The sequence below is a fragment of the Moschus berezovskii genome, chromosome 26 (genome assembly GCF_049115385.1).
Source record: "Moschus berezovskii isolate FMDL1 chromosome 26, NW_MosBer_1.0, whole genome shotgun sequence".
Lineage (NCBI taxonomy): Eukaryota > Metazoa > Chordata > Mammalia > Artiodactyla > Moschidae > Moschus > Moschus berezovskii.
The window spans coordinates 29,214,642-29,233,141 of record NC_142485.1 but is presented as its reverse complement, the minus strand read 5'-3'; the positions used below and the strand labels follow the sequence as shown (position 1 = coordinate 29,233,141).

Below are 18,500 nucleotides of genomic sequence, written 5' to 3'. Positions count from 1 at the left end.
GGGGCGCTTGTAGGATATCAGCTCACCAACCAGCAGGGAACCCCAGCCAGGCAGTGAAAGTCCAGTTAACTGGACTGCCAGTTAACTCCCAAGAGGCAACTTAAAAAATAATAAAAGTTGATTATCTCGTCATTTCCTAGACCTGGAATAGAGTGACTGGAGAGAGTGCACGTGCCTGCTAAGTCACTGAAGTCGTGTTTCGCGATTCTTTGCAACCCCCTGTTCTGTAGCCGGCCAGGCTGCTCTGTCCATGAGATTCTCCAGGCAAGAATCCTGGAGTGGGTTTCCATGCCCTCCTCCAAGGGACCTTTCCAAACCTTAGCCTTAATTTAACTTTCATGTAGGAATCAATTAGTGCAGTAGAGTTCAGTGGTTGCCCTTCAGTCTGCCCTAAGACCCAGATCTTGTGCCCAGATCAACAGCCTTAAATGTACCGACTAGTAAGGAGAAAAGGAAAGATATAAGCATCTGAATGCAGAGTTCCAAAGAATAGCAAGGAGAGATAAGAAAGCCTTCCTCAGTGATCAGTGCAAAGAAATAGAGGAAAACAACAGAATAGGAAAAACAAGAGATCTTTTCAAGAAAATTAGAGATTCCAAGGGAACATTGCATGCAAAGATGGGCTCGATAAAGGACAGAAATGGTATGGACCTAACAGAAGCAGAAGATATTAAGAAGAGGTGGCAAGAATACACAGAAGAACTGTACAAAAAAGATCTTCATGACCAAGATAGTCACGATAACATGATCACTGACCTAGAGCCAGACATCTTGGAATGTGAAGTCAAGTGGGCCTTAGAAAGCATCACTACGAAGAAAGCTAGTGGAGGTGACGGAATTCCAGTTGAGCTATTTCAAATCTTGAAAGATGATGCTGTGAAAGTGCTGCACTCAATATGCCAGCAAATTTGGAAAACTCAGCAGTGGCCACAGGACTGGAAAAAGTCAGTCTTCATTCCAATCCCAAAGAAAGGCAATGCCAAAGAATGCTCAAACTACCGCACAATTGCACTTATCTCACACGCTAGCAAAGTGATGCTCAAAATTCTCCAAGCCAGGCTTCAGCAATATGTGAACCGTGAACTCCCAGATGTTCAAGCAGGTTTTAGAAAAGGCAGAGGCACCAGAGATCAAATTGCCAACATCCGCTGGATCATGGAGAAAGCAAGAGAGTTCCAGAAGAGCATCTATTTCTGCTTCATTGACTATGCCAAAGCCTTTGACTGTGTGGATCACAGTAAACTGTGGAGAATTCTGAAAGAGATGGGAATCCCAGACCACCTAACCTGCCTCTTGAGAAACCTGTATGCAGGTCAGGAAGCAACAGTCAGAACTGTACATGGAACAACAGACTGGTTCCAAATCAGGAAAGGAGTATGTCAGGGCTGTATATTCTCACCCTGCTTATTTTATGCAGAGTGCATCATGAGAAATGCTGGGCTAGATGAAGCACAAGCTGGAATCAAGATTGCTGGGAGAAATATCAATAACCTCACATATGCAGATGACACCACCCTTATGGCAGAAAGTGAAGAGGAACTCAAAAGCCTCTTGATGAAAGTGAAAGAGGAGAGTGAAAAGGTTGGCTTGAAGCTCAACATTCAGAAAACAAAGATCATGGCATCTGGTCCCATCACTTCATGGGGAATAGATGGAAAAACAGTGGAAACAGTGTCAGACTTTATTTTTTTGGGCTCCAAAATCACTGCAGATGCTGATTGCAGCCATGAAATTAAAAGACGCTTACTCCTTGGAAGGAAAGTTATGACCAACCTTGATAATATATTAAAAAGCAGAGACATTACTTTGCCAACAAAGGTCCGTCTAGTCAAGGCAATGGTTTTTCCTGTGGTCATGTATGGATGTGAGAGTTGGACTGTGAAGAAAGCTGATCGCCAAAGAATCGATGCTTTTGAACTGTGATGTTGGAGAAGACTCTTGAGAGTTCCTTGTACTGCAAGGAGATCCAACCAATCCATTCTAAGGGAGATCGATCCTGGGTGTTCATTGGAAGGACTGATGCTAAAGCTGAGACTGCAATACTTTGGCCACCTCATGTGACGAGTTGACTCACTGGAGAAGACTCTGATGCTGGGAAAGGTTGGGGGTGGGAGGAGAAGGGGACGACCGAGAATGAGATGGCTGGATGGCATCACCGACTCTGTGGACTTGAGTCTGAGTGAGCTCCGGGAGTTGGTGATGGACAGGGAGGCCTGGCGTGTTGTGATTCATGGGGTCGCGGAGAGTTGGACACGACTGAGCGACTGAACTGAACTGAAAATTTAAACAGATTGGACAGGAAATAGTGTAAAACTCTTATATGTCTGTGTATCATGTAATACAAGCTTACTAGACGTCTCACCGCTTTAAAGTTTTAAGATATTTATAAGACATGCTTTAAGTTGTGTATACTTTCCTAGACTCTATAGATGACGGAGGAGTTGACAGTTTACAGGATATTAAAGATGCTCAGTATTATGTCTGATATAACTACAGTACATGGTTAGAGGACAGAGAAACCACAAAGTTCAAAATAAACTGTGAAAAGAAACATGGCCAGTTTTATATGTTTTATCCTTCATTCACCGTATCAGCAAATTGTGGTTCCAGGAGAGACTTGCAGATTAGATGGCCTGGGTCCCAGGACCAGCTCCAACCCTCTCTTCTTCTTGACTTTGAGCAGTCATTGAGTTTGTTGGGCTCAAATTCCTCTTCAGAATTCCTCTGAACTTTGTGGTCAAATGTATTTGCTATTCAGCTGAACTCTGATGTTTAAGGTGTTCCACAGCAGTACAGGGGTTTCAGAGAAGATGGGGCAGGGAGAGGTGAGGAGAGAAGAGCTGGGGAGATGGTGTGGAGGTAGCTAGCATTTTCAGGCATCTGTTTTCCAGCTCTCTGCCCCTTCCCAGCATCCTTGCATCTTTCAGTCCTCCTGTCCTCAGCTACACTTTGACATGAGTAGGAATGCTGATCTGAGCAAGAATATGGTGTGATGTGAAGAGATGGGTTCCTTCTTCAATTTGTAAACAGCTTTCTTCTTAGTTTGAAAAGATATCCCCTTGCTCCCTTAGAAAAAGGGTGAATTTTTTGAAAGAAGAAATTACTGTTCATTGAAAACAAAGCAAACTGGCACGAGTCTGATATAGTGAATTTAACTTCCAATTACAGAAAAGGAACTTTCAGTTGCAGAGGAAGAGCTCAAAATGAGAAAGGTGGATTTGAGTGGATTAGGTCCTCCATAAATAGTCATTTTTGGAGATAGCAGCTATGCTAAGAACTGTCAATCTTCTTTCTTTATAAAGGATAAAGAATTCTCCAGCAATATCTTGGATGTGGAGGATACTTTCATTTTGTATTAAACAGAAACATTCAGAGTGATTAGAGGGCCAAAGCATGCTCTTTGTATGAGGTACTAATTTAATATCTAACTAGGGATCCTTTCAGCAAACAGAGAGCATCTCTAAGTGAAAGGAAGTATTTTAGGTGCTGCTGCTGCTGCTGCTAAGTCACTTCAGTCGTGTCCGACTTAATAAGGTATCAGGATCATCCCAATAAAAAAGTTAAGTAGGGGCTTCCCTGGTGGTCCAGTGGCTAAGATGCCACGCTCCCAGTGCGGGGGGCCTGGGTCTGAACCCTGGTTGGGGAATTAGATCCCACATGCCTCAACTTAAGAGTTTGCATGCCACAACCAAAGATCCCATGTGCCGCAACTAAGCCCTGGTGCAGCCAAGTAAATAAATATAAATATTTTTAAAAAACTAAAGTACCAGGACAGGCATATAATAGGAAATGCTGGGGAAAGTGAAATAAAATAAGAACACAGCGTTTATCGAGTGACATATGCCAACAAAGTAGTGATTTATCTGGCCTGATCATGTAGACACTTCACATATTCATCCGGTTTAAGTCTCACAACAACTGGAGAAATAACTTGGTCAAGCACACAGCCTTGTCAGTGCCTGGGCAAGATTCTAATCCATGCTATTTTATTCTATAGATATTACCAAATAATAATATTTTATCCAATTTACCACCCTGGTGTTTAAAATTCTTTCTCAATAACAAGCAAATTAACTTATATATGAGAATATATTTTATAACGCTCAAAGCAGATCTAGTTGATACAATTTTTTATTGTCTCTTATGTCATAAGTATTTTTATTTTATCTAGAGTTATAGAGTCATGTGGAAATGACTGGGTAGGGTTAGAGGTAAGGCAGTGTATTAGCATAAAAGCTTGTCTATATTCTTTTCTCCATTACCTTTTCTTTAACAGCTTTATTCTTAGGATTGCTTGCTTGTACTTATGACTATTAAACAATAAATAGAGGGAAAAAAATCCTATAATTGTTATTCTCCCTTGTAAATATATATATGATTGCTCACTTTTGTGTAGTGATAACTACACAAAGTAATAGTAATTAAAAGTAATAGTAATTAACTCTTGTTAAAAATTCTCTTTGTTGTAGAGTTCTTTAGTATATAACAAAGTGAAAAACTGATCCTATTAATATTTTTTAAAACTCCATTTACATTCAGAAACACAAGTGTTGAAAATTACATACCATTTATTTGAAAAGCAAATTTTTAAATGAATGCTAGAGTGGTGCCCCTGTTAGAAATATTGAAAGTTGACTTTTTTCCTCAAATAACTACCATATCTAAAGTTAATATAAAACATGTGGGAAAATATGACTTTGATAAAAGAACAGAAGTAGTTTACTGTTAGAACCGTATTTTGATTAGAGGAAAGTAAATATTTTAAGAGGTTCATTGAAAGGACATTTTAATGATTAACACTAACTGGACTACACCAGCCAGGTTTAATGCCATATTTAAAATTGAGAGATTTCTTCTGTTTTAGTTTTCCATTACTTTTAATATTTTAAAACTATCTTTTTTTTTTTGGTACAAGGCTGGTTGGCTTTTGCAAGCCCAAGGGCTCCTGGGGTCAAGGAATACCTGGGACCTGAAATCCAGTTCACGTTTCCATCACCAAATTTTGGAGTGAGACTGTGTCCACCTAGGTTTGGGGCAACCTTTAGACCAATCTGGTTGAGTCACAAGAAGTTGCTAGTTTATGTAACAGTGCATATAGGTTAGTAACAAGCTTGATTTTTTAAAAATTAATTTTTTTTAATTGGCGGCTAATTACTTTACAAAATTGTGGTGGTTTTTGCATACATCAACATGAATCAGCCACGGATGCACATGTGTCCCCCCCATCCTGAACCTCCCTTCCACCTCCCTCCCCACCCCACAACCTTGATTTTAAGAAAAATAAAAATGGTAGGGAACTAAGCCTCAGTGTCTTGAGGTGTGTGTGGGGTGTGTATGCTCATACATGTGTGTGTTTAGGGACACGTGATGGGAAGAGAGGGGCAAGTTTCTGTGAAAGGGAATTTTAAGTGTCTTAATGCACAAACTTATTACAGTTACTTTTCATATTTTATTTTTTCAGAAGAGGACTGTCAGAAGGATCTGGAAAGCAGCATTTCGCCGTGAAAAGCAAAGATCCTTTACCTACCCATTTTACAAAAAATGTACAGAAAGCCATTGCTAAATACAGCCGGTAAGAATTAGCCTTTTAAATGCTTCTGATCACAAAATCAAAACTTGCCTGAACGAATATGGGAAACAGAATCACTGATGGGCCATGGGTTTCTACAAGGTTAAAAAAAAAACAAAAACCTTTATTTTTAGCCAAGTGAAGTGTTACACTGCAAATCTTTTAAAATCAGGGTACTGTGAAAATTAACCAGTATATTTAAAGAAAAAAAGAGGAAGTAAGCTCAGAGAGGTGAAGCCGCTTCCCAATGAAACGTGCTCCCAGTAACTGTCATTTGTGTTCCTTATATTTCTTCCTGCAGGGAATCTGTGTCGTCATTTTCATCAAGTGGGAGCCCCACGCCTACAGAAGCCCCCAACTCCTGGTCTGGGTCTGGGACACAGAGTTCAACAACTGGTTTATCTACAGAGAGGAGCTCCATTTACTCCTGGAGAGATGATGTATGTCTCACAAAATTATGGATAATCTCATGGTTACAATTCATAATGATAATCTGCTTATTTTTTAAAAAAAGTTTTTACCAAATTAAAACCTTTACCTGGTCCACTTGTACATACACATAAAAGCACTGACATGTCACACATAAAACTGAAAATGCAGACACTCTTAAGAAAAATTAAAAAGCTCCCATAACCACACGATACAGCATCTTGGCTGTTGATAGTTCTGTTTTTCCCACCTCCAAACCCCCCATCAGGTTGTTATATATGATTTCTTGCATAAATATCTGTGGTTGGAAATTCAGGAGAGATTCTGACAATTAGGAACTTGAATAACAGAAAAATTGGGGAAAAATAAAAGCTGTTTAAAAAAATGATAATCATGATTAGGGAATTTCCCCTGAATATTCTAAGTCAGGTATTTTACATCTAATCCTAGCAGAAGATGTTAGCCCTGTAATGAGACTGAGCTGGGTGGAACTTTAGACTGCAGCCCAAACTTACCATTCAAATCTGTGCGATTGCACAGTTTCTGACCTCATCATCCCCTCTTGAGTCTGAGAATTCCAGAACACAGGCTTTTGTGATGTCCCTGTGGCCATGAAAGAGTTGGGACTAGCTCCTTTGATGGTCTCATTCCTGCTGTTTTCTTGTTTGTGCTCTGGTTTTCTTTGCTTTCTTTAAAAGCAGCTCTCCGCCCTGGACTGTGGACGTGCGCCCACTCCCCGGGGATGGTTTCATGGCAGCCATTCTCCAAAGGGGTCAGAGGGAGAGGGTTGTGGGGTGCGGAGCAGGGGTTGGGGGGCAGCTGAAAGGGAGTCAGCCCTGAGTCACTCCGGCACTTTTCGGGGGAGATGTGAGTCTGTCACTGGGATAAACACCGCCCACGCTCATGCCCACACCCTCCCACTCCCACCCACACTCTGGTCAAAAGAGTGCAGATGGGAAGAAGGCTGACAACCATTGCTTTAGGAAGCATTACTGTCCCAATGCTGGGTTCCTTTCCTGCAAATTTTCAAGTAATTATCCAAAGAGAGTCTTAGGACTTCCATTTACAGAGTATAAATTACTCCAGTCCCTAAACATTGTTTTGCTTTGAATTTAAAAACGTTTATTTACTTTTCAATAGGTCATATTTGTAAAAGCAACAAAATACAAAAGAGAGAAAAAGGAAAATAAGCCCTCTTCACACCCCAGCCAAATAGTCTTCCGAGTTTTCTCCTTATTTGTATTTTAAAAGATATCATTCAGCTACCCTGCAGTCTGGGAATATAGTTTTTTTATCAACTAAGGGGAAGAAGTATCATGAAAAATATGGAATAGCAGTCTGTGAAAATCAGCCTGAATTGACCATTTTGGATCAGGTATGTCAGGCTGAATGTATGGGTTAGACTTCAGGTTCACACACCCGCCCTGGGAGAAAATGGACCGAACTAAAGCCAGCCCTTGCCCTGTAAGCCAATAATTGGTTCTTCCAACTATACTTCTGTTCATGTTTTCCTCGCTGACTGTAAGGGCATTGGGTCTGTTACTTCTCAGTCATTTTCAATATACAGAAAAACTGAAGGGTTTTCTCACTGACAGTTCACTGCGCCCACAGCCCAAGAATCTCTTAAGGCCAGACAGGAAAAATGAATACTCTGGTCTCATCCTTTTTGTTTGTTTGTTTTTCTGTTTTCCTGGATTAAAAGAAAGTGAAATAATATTCCTTTTCATTAGAAAAAGGTTGTAATTTGCAGATGTAGTTAGGTGTCCAATGCACAACTGTGCTCATGTCTGTGTACACACACGTGTGTGCATGTGTACATGCTTGGATATATGGTGTGTGTGTTTCTGTCATTATCAATGTCTATGTCAATGTGTATATTCATAGCTGTAACTATGTTTATGTAAAATCTTGGATTATGAGACTTTCTCGTAGTAGAGATTCTCTCTATTTAACAGTTAAGGAAACTAAGTCTCAGTTGGGATGTAATTTTTCAGAAGAGTAAAAATTGTAGCCCTGGTATGTCTGGTTTCGATCGAGTCACACTCCCTCCTATTATATAAATTTCTAAGTGTCATTGATTCTGAAGCCCTTATCATAAGACAACTTCTAGTCCTGTGACTAAATGTGCATTTCTATATTTTAGGAGTTTGATAAAGCCAGTGCACAGAAAGTGCAGCAGTTATTCTGGGAGGTCGAGGAAATGTTGTTTGAAGGGAAAGTAAGCCCTCAGACCCAGAATCTCCAGGCTGAGTGCCGTGAATGGGCAGGCCGGTCCCTGCATCTGAGGTGAGGAGGTTGTTCAGAGAAATTCTTTGGAAGGGGGTTGGGAACTGCTCCCTGTTGACCTGTTTAGTACATCGGTATATTTTGAGTGAAAGTGCTTGTCAAAATATGTACCCTGAACACATGTGTTTTACTGAGAAATCACTCCCTTTGAAATGGTGTCTGGGGAAATCTGGAGACCTTCCAAGTTCACTTCAATTTGTGAGAAGCGAATGGAGCTCTTGCTCAGAAAGGCGTGGCATACATCACAGATGCAAGAATGGAAGAAGGGAGGGAGCCAGCCTGCCTTCCCACTCCCTAGTCTGTGAGCAGCTGCGTTGGTCCGCCCTTGAGGAGCCACGCCTGGGGCGAGGTCTGGGCAGGAACAGATTATTTGCTGGGTGACAGCACGGATGAATCTGACCATCTCCTCAAGATCCCTTATGTAGGAGAAGGTCACCTATTTCTTTTCAATATCAAAGACGAAGGATATAGATTGAGTATAAAGGGAAGATCGTCTTCCTTCAATTATTCAGCCAAACCTACTTACAGGGTTAAAAAAAAAAATCCATGTCTGTTATCTGAAGTTCTGGGGAGACGGCATTAGAACTTCCATACACATGTTGATAAATCTTCTGGTTATCTTCACTAAGTAACTAAGACTTTTAAAAATCCTGACAACTAAGATTTTTAAGTCTTTACTTGGTAGGTTTAATTTTTCGTCTCCAGGCCATGGTAAGCCCCTGCCTTAGTGTCCACTAGACATTAATGACACACCTAGGCATCTTGGTGCACTTGCCTAAACCCAGGAGCTCAGATCTGTTTCTTTCAGTGTTGTCTTACATACTTAAGATAAAAATGAAGGAAGAGAGAGGGTAGAGAAAAGAAAAGATGGCAAGGACTGTAAACCAAGTCTATATATTCACATTACTTTCCTTTGTTGTGTATGTTTCGGTTAACGTTTATAGGGAACTTCTGTGTGCCCAGCATTACCCTAGTTGTCTGAATGTGATTATACTGTCTCTAAGCTACTTGTTAGTCCTACAAGGGAACTATTACTCTACTGTGCATACAAAATGGAACAGACAAAATCAGTGGCTCAGGGAGCCTGCAAACTTTGGCTCAGGGCTCTCCATCAATGGCAAGAAGAGTGTATGTCCCCCCCAAAGTCCGTACGTTTCCTGTGATCCCGTTACACTGCTCATGTACCAGTATTTACCTTATGGCTTCATACTTTCAAAACTGCTTCAAAACACCTTCCCCTTTCCAATAAAAAATATTAGTTTACTTTATTTTCCCCCCACTTTCAGAGTATTAGGAAGACAGCTCATCCCGCCCGCCGATGAAGGAGTTGAGCATTTCCAGAGCAGCAGGCCTGCTTCTGCCATCCGCGAACCCTTCCTTGATGACTGTGGACACAGCAGCAACATCAGAGAGTATGTTGCTAGAAGTTACTTTCGAAAGTGAAAATGTGAAAGTGTTAGTCGCTCAGTCATGTCTGACTCTCTGCGATCCCATGGACCATAGCCCGCCAGGCTCCTCTGTCCATGGAATTCTCCAGCACTATTGGAGTGGGTTGCCATTTCCTTCTCCAAGGGATCTTGCTGACCCAGGCATCGAACCCGGGTCTCCTGCATTGCAGGCAGATTGTTTACCAACTGAGCCACCTGGGAAGCATAGTTTAAATTATATATTTAAATGAATAAGTAATAGCCAGAGTGTGCATGTGCTAAGTTGTTCCAGTTGTGTCTGACTCTGACCCTATGAACTGTCCACGGCACCTCTGTCCATGGGATTCTCCAGGCAAGAATAGTGGAGTGGGTAGCCATGCCCTACTCTTTACGACCCCATGGACTGTAGCCCTCCGGGCTCCTCTGTCCGTGGAATTCTCCAGGCACTGGAGAGAGAGATGCCATGTCCTCCTCCAGGAGATCTTCCTGATCCAGAGAGGGAACCCGAGTCTCCTGTGTCTCCTGCATTGGCACGTGGATTCACCACCACTGTGCCATGTAGGAAGCCCTCAAAAGTATTTTCAAATGCATTTTAGTTATACTTTTTCATGTCTATCTCAGCCGTGATCCTTGGCTTCACCAACATAAAAATTTAGATTTCAATAAAGGGCAAGTACAGAGCAATTTTTTTTTAACCCAAGATACTTCTGATTCTAAACTGATGATGCTATGTTTGTGTAATACAAATATCAAGACAGTTAGCTTTTAAACTGTTGTTTCAAATACTCCGAGAGGCGGGGGCTAGATGCCAAATCAAGAACTGCCTCATGGTGATGGAGACTAAGCCTCAAGACAGTAGCAGAAGAAATAGAGCTCTTTTGCTCATGAACAGATTTTGGTAAATCCCTTATGCCATTCACGCATCTTAGGGACTGTGCCGTCTGATGCTCCTTCGTCATAGCAAAGAAGACACAAACTCGTACAATAATTGAGACTTTTAAGAAGCCCTTAAAAATTTTAATGATGCCTAGGTTAAAATGTTGCTTTTAAGCATATGACTTTTGTCAAATGTAATGTTTAGTGCTTTTCTAAAATTTGGAAATCTGTGGCTTTATAACTAATTTAAAGGCCCACCCTGATCATGTGAACATTGTATTGTTGACCCTCATGGAGAATCTATTTTTCCCCATAGGCTGTGCATCTCTGGCTCTCAGATAGTCCCGGCCGTGCTCTCAGCCCCCTCCCTGCCGGGTCCTGATGGTACCAGGGTTGTGGACCTCATGGCACATTCATCTCTGGAAGAAGAGGTTTTTGATGTGGATGGAAAGATTGAAGAGTATTTTGCTTTTGACAGAAAACAAGAGTAAATAGAATTTCATTCGACATTGACTTAGTACAATAATATTTATTGGGCATGTGTGTTGATTATAGGCTCATTTAGTGTTTTGTGCATTTTTCACTTACCCGAAAGATTTTCCATTCTTTTGAGAGTCCTGTGCTCCCCAAAGTTTTTCAATTCCTGGCAGGATATAGATATGTTAGAGCAGTGTTTCCCTTTCTTACTGACAAAGTGGCACCGACAGAAAACAAGATTGCATTTAGCATGTTGGTGAAAGTGGAAAGGCTCCTAGTGGCCTCTGTCCCCCAGGGTTTCTGTATCTGGCTGCCCAGGAGAGCAAAGGGGAAAAGGTCCAGGTCCAGTCTCTGCTCTAAATGCGCATCTGGTTCTTAGACAAAAGCTATTGGTATTGTATAATGAAAATTTGCCTCCTGATTAAAAATTGGTACTAAAAAAATGCTGTTTGTTTATATACATATAGTATACATTTATGCATGTGTGTTGGATAGATAGAGGAATAGCATTATTTTAACCTCAGCCATTGATAGCTTAGTAATGAGAATGGGTTTTGTCCTTAGTGTTGAGGACTGTCTTGAACAAAAACCAGCTCATCGTCGTAGGACGTGGTGTAAGCACGGACTTCCTCCTGTGTCACCACACGACTGTATCAGAGACACGGTGGCTGCAGAAGTGTTTGATCACGTCTGGATGAATGTGGTGGAGGTGTTGGAAAAGCTTACCAGAAAAAACTGGGAGCTTACACTTACAGGTACTTAATTTGTAGAATGTGACGTATTGAAAAGAAAAAGTAACCCATGCTCCTCAGCTTTCAGTCCCACTTGCTTGACTTGGCCAAATCTAGGACATGACTGGGGTGAGAAGGGAAGTGGGTTTCTGCCTTTATTCACAAGTAACCTTTAATCACCTCAGAAATGACATTCTCGTGTTTTGAGCTATAAAAATAAGACTGAGGTATTCCTGAAAAAATACAGAAATACATTAGAGAGAAGCTGGAAGTCACTTTTTAAATTCTGATTAAAAAAAATTACCTAACTAATCTCTAGTAATGGGATATTGGTTTTTAATTCTAGATGACATTATTTATAAAATAAAAGGTCAAAAAAGCTAATTTATTAATCACTTCATTTACCTGTAGCAAATGTTCTCTACTCGAAACCAAGCAGAAGCAAATGATAGAAATGTCAGTGGTGGACAGTAATGACTCGTGTTAACCAGTTTTCACAATAGTATAATAATCATATTAATTAAATATTACTTTTTGCAATCAAAGGGATTAATTGGGATATTATAAAATACCAAGACTCATTCTTGCCCCAGAGTATAATTCTGATTTTTTTTTTTTTTTTTTTTACCTACTGCTGAAAGGATAGGCATTTCATTAGATGCTCTTGGAAAAGTGTCAAAGCCCATTACTCTGTGGGGTTTGTTCTCTTTAAGGTTCAGTGGCCACTGCAGACTCATGGTATCTCAAGAAGAAATACTCTCTCTGAACAGTGAATTTTAAGTACATATACAGTATTAGATAATGTTTCTTAATATTATTGGTTTTTCTCTGGCACAGAAGGAAAAAAACAGAAAGAAAAATTGAAAGTAGCTGAGAATAAATCTCCACCCACAGTAATTTCCCGTATTAATGCTGATGTGTCCAGTGTTCCGCCATCCAGAAGTTCTGAAACTCGAAGTGTATCCCTGGCTTCTCATCTTAACCCGCCGCAGGTAGGTGCTTTCTCCCTCTCTCTTTCAGTCTTTATATATTTGGCCTCAGTTTGTCCAGAGTGCAAGATATTTGGGTCTGCTGACCAATAAGACCAAAATTTTAAAATATTTTATGAAGTTTAATAGAATCACCAGATTGTTTGATAGAACAGGGACACTCAGATTTGAGACTTTCCAGACTCCAGTACTATTGCCTGGAAGGTCCCATGGATGGAGGAGCCTGGTGGGCTGCAGTCCGTGGGGTCGCTCAGGGTTGGACACGACTGAGCGACTTCACTTTCACTTTTCACTTTCCACTTTCACACAATGGAGAAGGAAATGGCAGCCCACTCCAGTGTTCTTGCCTGGAGAATCCCAGGGACGGGGGAGCCTGGTGGGCTTCCGTCTATGGGGTCACACAGAGTCGGACACGACTGAAGTGACTTAGCAGCAGCAGCAGCTGTTTTGAGTGGTAGACTGATTCCACAATTTTTGAAAGAAAAAATGGTTTCCCCAGTATTTCTAGACAGGTTGAAGGTTATGGATGCTCTCCTTCTCTCCCACCAAAGCAGTAAAGGACTCGATCAATTTGGAGTATGCATGGAGTTCGTTCAGCATTTATTGAGTTTGTATTAAGTGAACTGTATTGGGGCTTCTTAGGTGGCTCAGTGGTAAAGGATCTGCCTGCCAATGCAGGAGACTCAGATTCGATCCCTGGGTCAGGAAGATCCCCTGGCATAGGAAATGGCAACCCACTCCAGTATTCTTGGCTGAGAAATTCCATGGACAAAGGAGCCTGGTGGGCTACAGTCCATGGGGTTGCAAAGAATCAGACACAACTGAGCACTCACACACCAACTGTATTAGGTGTTTTAAGGACATACAGAGATGATCACAGCATATTCTCTGAACTAGTCAAGTGAAACGTATGATACAGGTCAGATGCAGTGTATTCTCTAAGTGATGTGCAAAAGAAGGCTTGGAAGAGAATGTGGGTGACGATGATTTACCCTGCCTGAAGCAAGACTTCATCTTTTAGGCTGGAGATGAGATTTGAGCCAAACATGAAGAAACAGGTAGTTTTCCTGGTTGGGAAGACCGTGTGGGTCAATTCAGACAATTCTCACATGGAGGAGTGAGGGAGGGCGGCAGTGATGGACGGAGGGCAGCAGTGATGGATGGAGGGCGGCAGTGATGGACTGAGGGCTGGAGAATGGGCGCTGGGACCAGCAGAGTCTCTGTGGCAGGACATGGCATTGGGAATTGAGACCCGTGAAGAGGATTATCTTGGACCTGTTGTTCAACTTTTCTAAACTTCAGTTTCTTCATCTGTAGAATGAGGGCAATTGTATGTTGTGCAAGGGAATGTTGTGAAGACAGAATCAGATAAACATGTGAGAGCTCCTAGCATAGGCATGTACTGGGAACTCAATACGGTTTTCTTGAATTATGTCCCTATTCAAAGATCTAGTGGAAAGTAGGCAGGAAAGGATGCACTTGTTCATGGGAGACCTTCAGGAGGGCTAAGGAGTTTGGACTTTATGTTTGCACAGCCCATCTGGGGTGGGGAAGCAGACAGAAGATGAAATTGCTAGTCCTTACAAGTTAGTTGGAGGGAGTCAAGCCTTGACAAACAGTACAGCATGCACACACACACACAGACAATCTAGTAGATAGGTTTAGAATAGATGACAGTTGTAGCTTTAGATATAGACTGCAACTGTGGAGGATGACAAAGCAGAGGCAAAAATATGCACCTAGCATAGGAGCAGTAGGGCGTGAGGTTCAGGGAGCAGTGGGTTAAAACAGAAATAACTAATTGAATTTACTCGCTAGTGCCAGGGCTTTCCACTTAGTCTTAGCTTGGCTCTTCAAAAGAAACTTTTGAAATAGCTACCAGCTTAATGTACTTTTTGGTCTCTTTAAATTGCTGACAGGCTCAATAATAATTTCCCACTTTTCATATTAAAATATGAAATGTGAATCACATACAAATGAACAGTTAATGACAACATAGAAGAGAAGCTTTAACTGTCAGGCAACATAAATATACTTGAGAAATATGGAAATTTTCAAATCTAAGGAAATTTTTAAACATATTTTATTGTACTTATGGCTTTTTATGGTTTTAAAAAAATTTTTTACAGCTATTTTGTTTTAATTTGGAAAAATGTAAAAGAAAGTGAATGGGCAACAAAGTTAAAAGTAAAAATAAAATACTAGTAGAGTTTATTTTGAAATAGCAAAGCATTTTGTGGTAATCACAATAGGTCTTAATTTATGCCTCTGACATTTATTTTTGTATGTATTCGATATGAGGAAAATGGGATTAGGGTTGCCATATTTTCCTGGAATTAGAATTCTAGTTTCAGAAACCCTGTTCGCCTGAAACTAAATATTATTTTAAATCGTATTTGGCCATATTAAAGGCCGGATACGAGATTAGTAATAATTTAGCCTTTACTTCATGCTTTCACCAAGGTTATCAAATTGAATTCTAATAACTCTACGAAGTTGGACTTGTTATCACCAACATAAAGGTTGAGTGAGCAAGTGTCAGTCACTCAGTTGTGTCCGAGTCTTTGTGACCCCATGGACTATAGCCTGCCAGACTCCTCCGTCCATGGGATTCTCCAGACAAGAATACTGGTGTGGGTTGCCATTCCTTTCTTCAGGAGATCTTCCCAAACGAGGAATCGAACCTGCATCTCCTGCCTTGCAGGAGGATTCTTTACTGCTGAGCGACTGGGGAAGCCCATTCGGAAATTCATTCCTTTTTAATTTCTCTTCACATATTTTTAGAAAATAGAGTCCCTTTATTAAATGCACCTCCAATTAGCCAGTTTGAAGGTGTCCTTTAACAGTAATTGCAGTGACCCTGGATGCTTTTTAATTTTTATTGTGTTTACTTTCCTCAGATACATCGCTTCTCCAACAATTTTTATAGTGACTTGAATGGTGTGATGACAATTCAAGCAAAACCACTTCAGCAGAGACCTACCTATTTTGCAGATAGAACACAGTACGTATGAAAAACAGTGATCCACCCTGTTCCCTTTGCTGGATGCATTCTAGCCCTAAAGACCACATGCAGTCAATGTGTAAAAGTAGAAGGATGATACTCTGGTATCAGCCACAAAACAATTTCTGTTAGGTTGGGGCTGATAAGAAAAGGGGACTGTAGCTATGAATTCTGCATCTTGTGGGCTACATGGTTTGATGCAAACAAGAAGAAACTTAGATCATTTTTCCCCCGTTGATTATCCTTTGTTGAAATTAAAATTGGGCTGGAAATGTTAGTCTGTTCATTCATTGAACAAATGGGGCTATGTTCTGCATGCCAGGCTCTAGACAGAGTCTGGTAAAGGATAAATATGTAAGTGCCCTGTTTTTGAAGAGCTTACCCCTGAGCAATTAAGTTGCTTTCTCTCCCCCAGGAGTGAGCAGGAGGACAGACCACTGGGTATAGGAGCTGCTGTTCTTTCCTCAGCCCCGAACCGTCTGGCCCGGATCACGGATGCTCGTGGACCACAGACCTCCGCAAAGAAGATGCTAGCACACAGGAGGCTGCCTTCTCTGGACTCCCAGAGACTGAAAATCCCCAGTGTGTACAGTGATGAAGTTCTTAGGGGGACAAAACTGTAAGTCTTGTTTCTCTCTGGTGGTAAAGCAAAGATCACAGAGGACAGAGATGCTTGTCATTAGTTTCTGGTTTATTCCAGACAAAGCATCCACTGTCAAATGTTATATGAACATTTTTCTAAGTGGTTCATTACTCTGGATATTTAACATGAATTGAAGTAGTATACTTAGTTGGATCAGTTCAGTTCAGTCGCTCAGTCGTGTCCGACTCTCCGCGACCCCATGAATCACAGCATGCCAGGTGTCCCTGACCATCACCAAATCCCAGAGTTCACTCAAACTCAGGTCCACAGAGTCGGTGATGCCATCCAGCCATCTCATTCTCCGTCGTCCCCTTCTCCCCCCGACCCCAACCTTTCCTAGCATCAGACTCTTTTCCAGTGAGTCAACTCGTCGCATGAGGTGGCCAAAGTATTGCAGTTCCAGCTTTAGCATCAGTCCTTCCAATGAACACCCAGGATTGATCTCCTTTAGAATGGACTGGTTGGATCTCCTTGCAGTCCAAGGGCCTCTCAAGAGACTTCTCCAACACCACAGTTCAAAAGCATCAATTCTTCGGCGATCAGCTTTCTTCACAGTCCAACTCTCACATCCATACATGACCACGGGAAAAACCATAGCCTTGACTAGATGGACCTTTGTTGGCAAAGTAATGTCTCTGCTTTTTAATATGCTATCTAGGTTGGTCATAACTTTCCTTCCAAAGAGTAAGCGTCTTTTAATTTCCTGGCTGCAATCAGCACCTGCAGTGATTTTGGAGCCCCCAAAAAAATAAAGTCTGACACTGTTTCCACTGTTTTTCCGTCTATTTCCCATGAAGTGATGGAACCAGATGCCATGATCTTTGTTTTCTGAATGTTGAGCTTCAAGCCAACCTTTTCACTCTCCTCTTTCACTTTCATCAAGAGGCTTTTGAGTTCCTCTTCACTTTCTGCCATAAGGGTGGTGTCATCTGCATATCTGAGGTTATTGATATTTCTCCCAGCAATCTTGATTCCAGCTTGTGCTTCTTCCAGCCCAGCGTTCCTCATGATGTACTCTGCATATAAGGTAAATAAGCAGGGTGACAATATACAGCCTTGACGTACTCCTTTTCCTATTTGGAATCAGTCTGTTGTTCCATGTCCAGTTCTGACTGTTGCTTCCTGACCTGCATACAGGTTTCTCAAGAGGCAGGTCAGGTGGTCTGGGATTCCCATCTCTTTCAGAATGTTCCACAGTTTATTGTGATCCACACAGTCAAAGGCTTTGGCATAGTCAATAAAGCAGAAATAGATGTTTTTCTGGAACTCTCTTGCTTTCTCCATGATCCAGCGGATGTTGGCAATTTGATATCTAGTGCCTCTGCCTTTTCTAAAACCTGCTTGAACATCTGGGAGTTCACGGTTCACATATTGCTGAAGCTTGGCATGGAGAATTTTGAGCATGACTTTACTAGCGTGTGAGGTGAGTGCAATTGTGCAGTAGTTTGAGCATTCTTTGGCATTGCCTTTCTTTGGGATTGGAATGAAGACTGACCTTTTCCAGTCCTGTGGCCACTGCTGAGTTTTCCAAATTTGCTGGCATATTGAGCGCAGCACTTTCACAGCATCATCTTTCAAGATTTGAAATAGCTCAACTGGAATTCCATCACCTCCACTAGCTTTCTTCGTAGTGATGCTTTCTAAGGCCCACTTGACTTCACATTCCAAGATGTCTGGCTCTAGGTCAGTGATCACATTATCGTGACTATCTTGGTCGTGAAGATCTTTTTTGTACAGTTCTTCTGTGTATTCCTGCCACCTCTTCGTAATATCTTCTGCTTCTGTTAGGTCCATACCATTTCTGTCCTTTATCTAGCCCATCTTTGCATGAAATGTTCCCTTGGAATCTCTAATTTTCTTGAAGAGATCTCTTGTTTTTCCTATTCTGTTGTTTTCCTCTATTTCTTTGCATTGATCACTGAGGAAGGCTTTCTTATTCTCCTTGGTATTCTTTGGAACTCTGCATTCAGATGCTTATATCTTTCCTTTTCTCCTTTGCTTTTCGCTTCTCTTCTTTTCACAGCTATTTGTAAGGTCTCCTCAGACAGCCATTTTGCTTTTTTGCCTTT

General features: G+C 41.4%; 1 protein-coding gene across 2 annotated transcripts in view; it reads left to right on the top strand.

Moving 5' to 3' along the window:
* The window catches only part of FAM149A (family with sequence similarity 149 member A), a 52,120-nt gene that overhangs the window by 21,291 nt on the left and 12,329 nt on the right, over positions 1-18,500 (top strand). For both annotated transcript variants that reach the window (XM_055416434.2, XM_088832569.1), the window contains exons 2-10: positions 5,462-5,572; positions 5,871-6,009; positions 8,142-8,284; positions 9,571-9,696; positions 10,904-11,074; positions 11,629-11,819; positions 12,633-12,787; positions 15,685-15,788; positions 16,204-16,407. In XM_055416434.2, the coding sequence (XP_055272409.2) occupies positions 5,462-5,572; positions 5,871-6,009; positions 8,142-8,284; positions 9,571-9,696; positions 10,904-11,074; positions 11,629-11,819; positions 12,633-12,787; positions 15,685-15,788; positions 16,204-16,407 (1,344 nt within the window). The remainder of the gene's footprint in view (positions 1-5,461; positions 5,573-5,870; positions 6,010-8,141; positions 8,285-9,570; positions 9,697-10,903; positions 11,075-11,628; positions 11,820-12,632; positions 12,788-15,684; positions 15,789-16,203; positions 16,408-18,500) is intronic.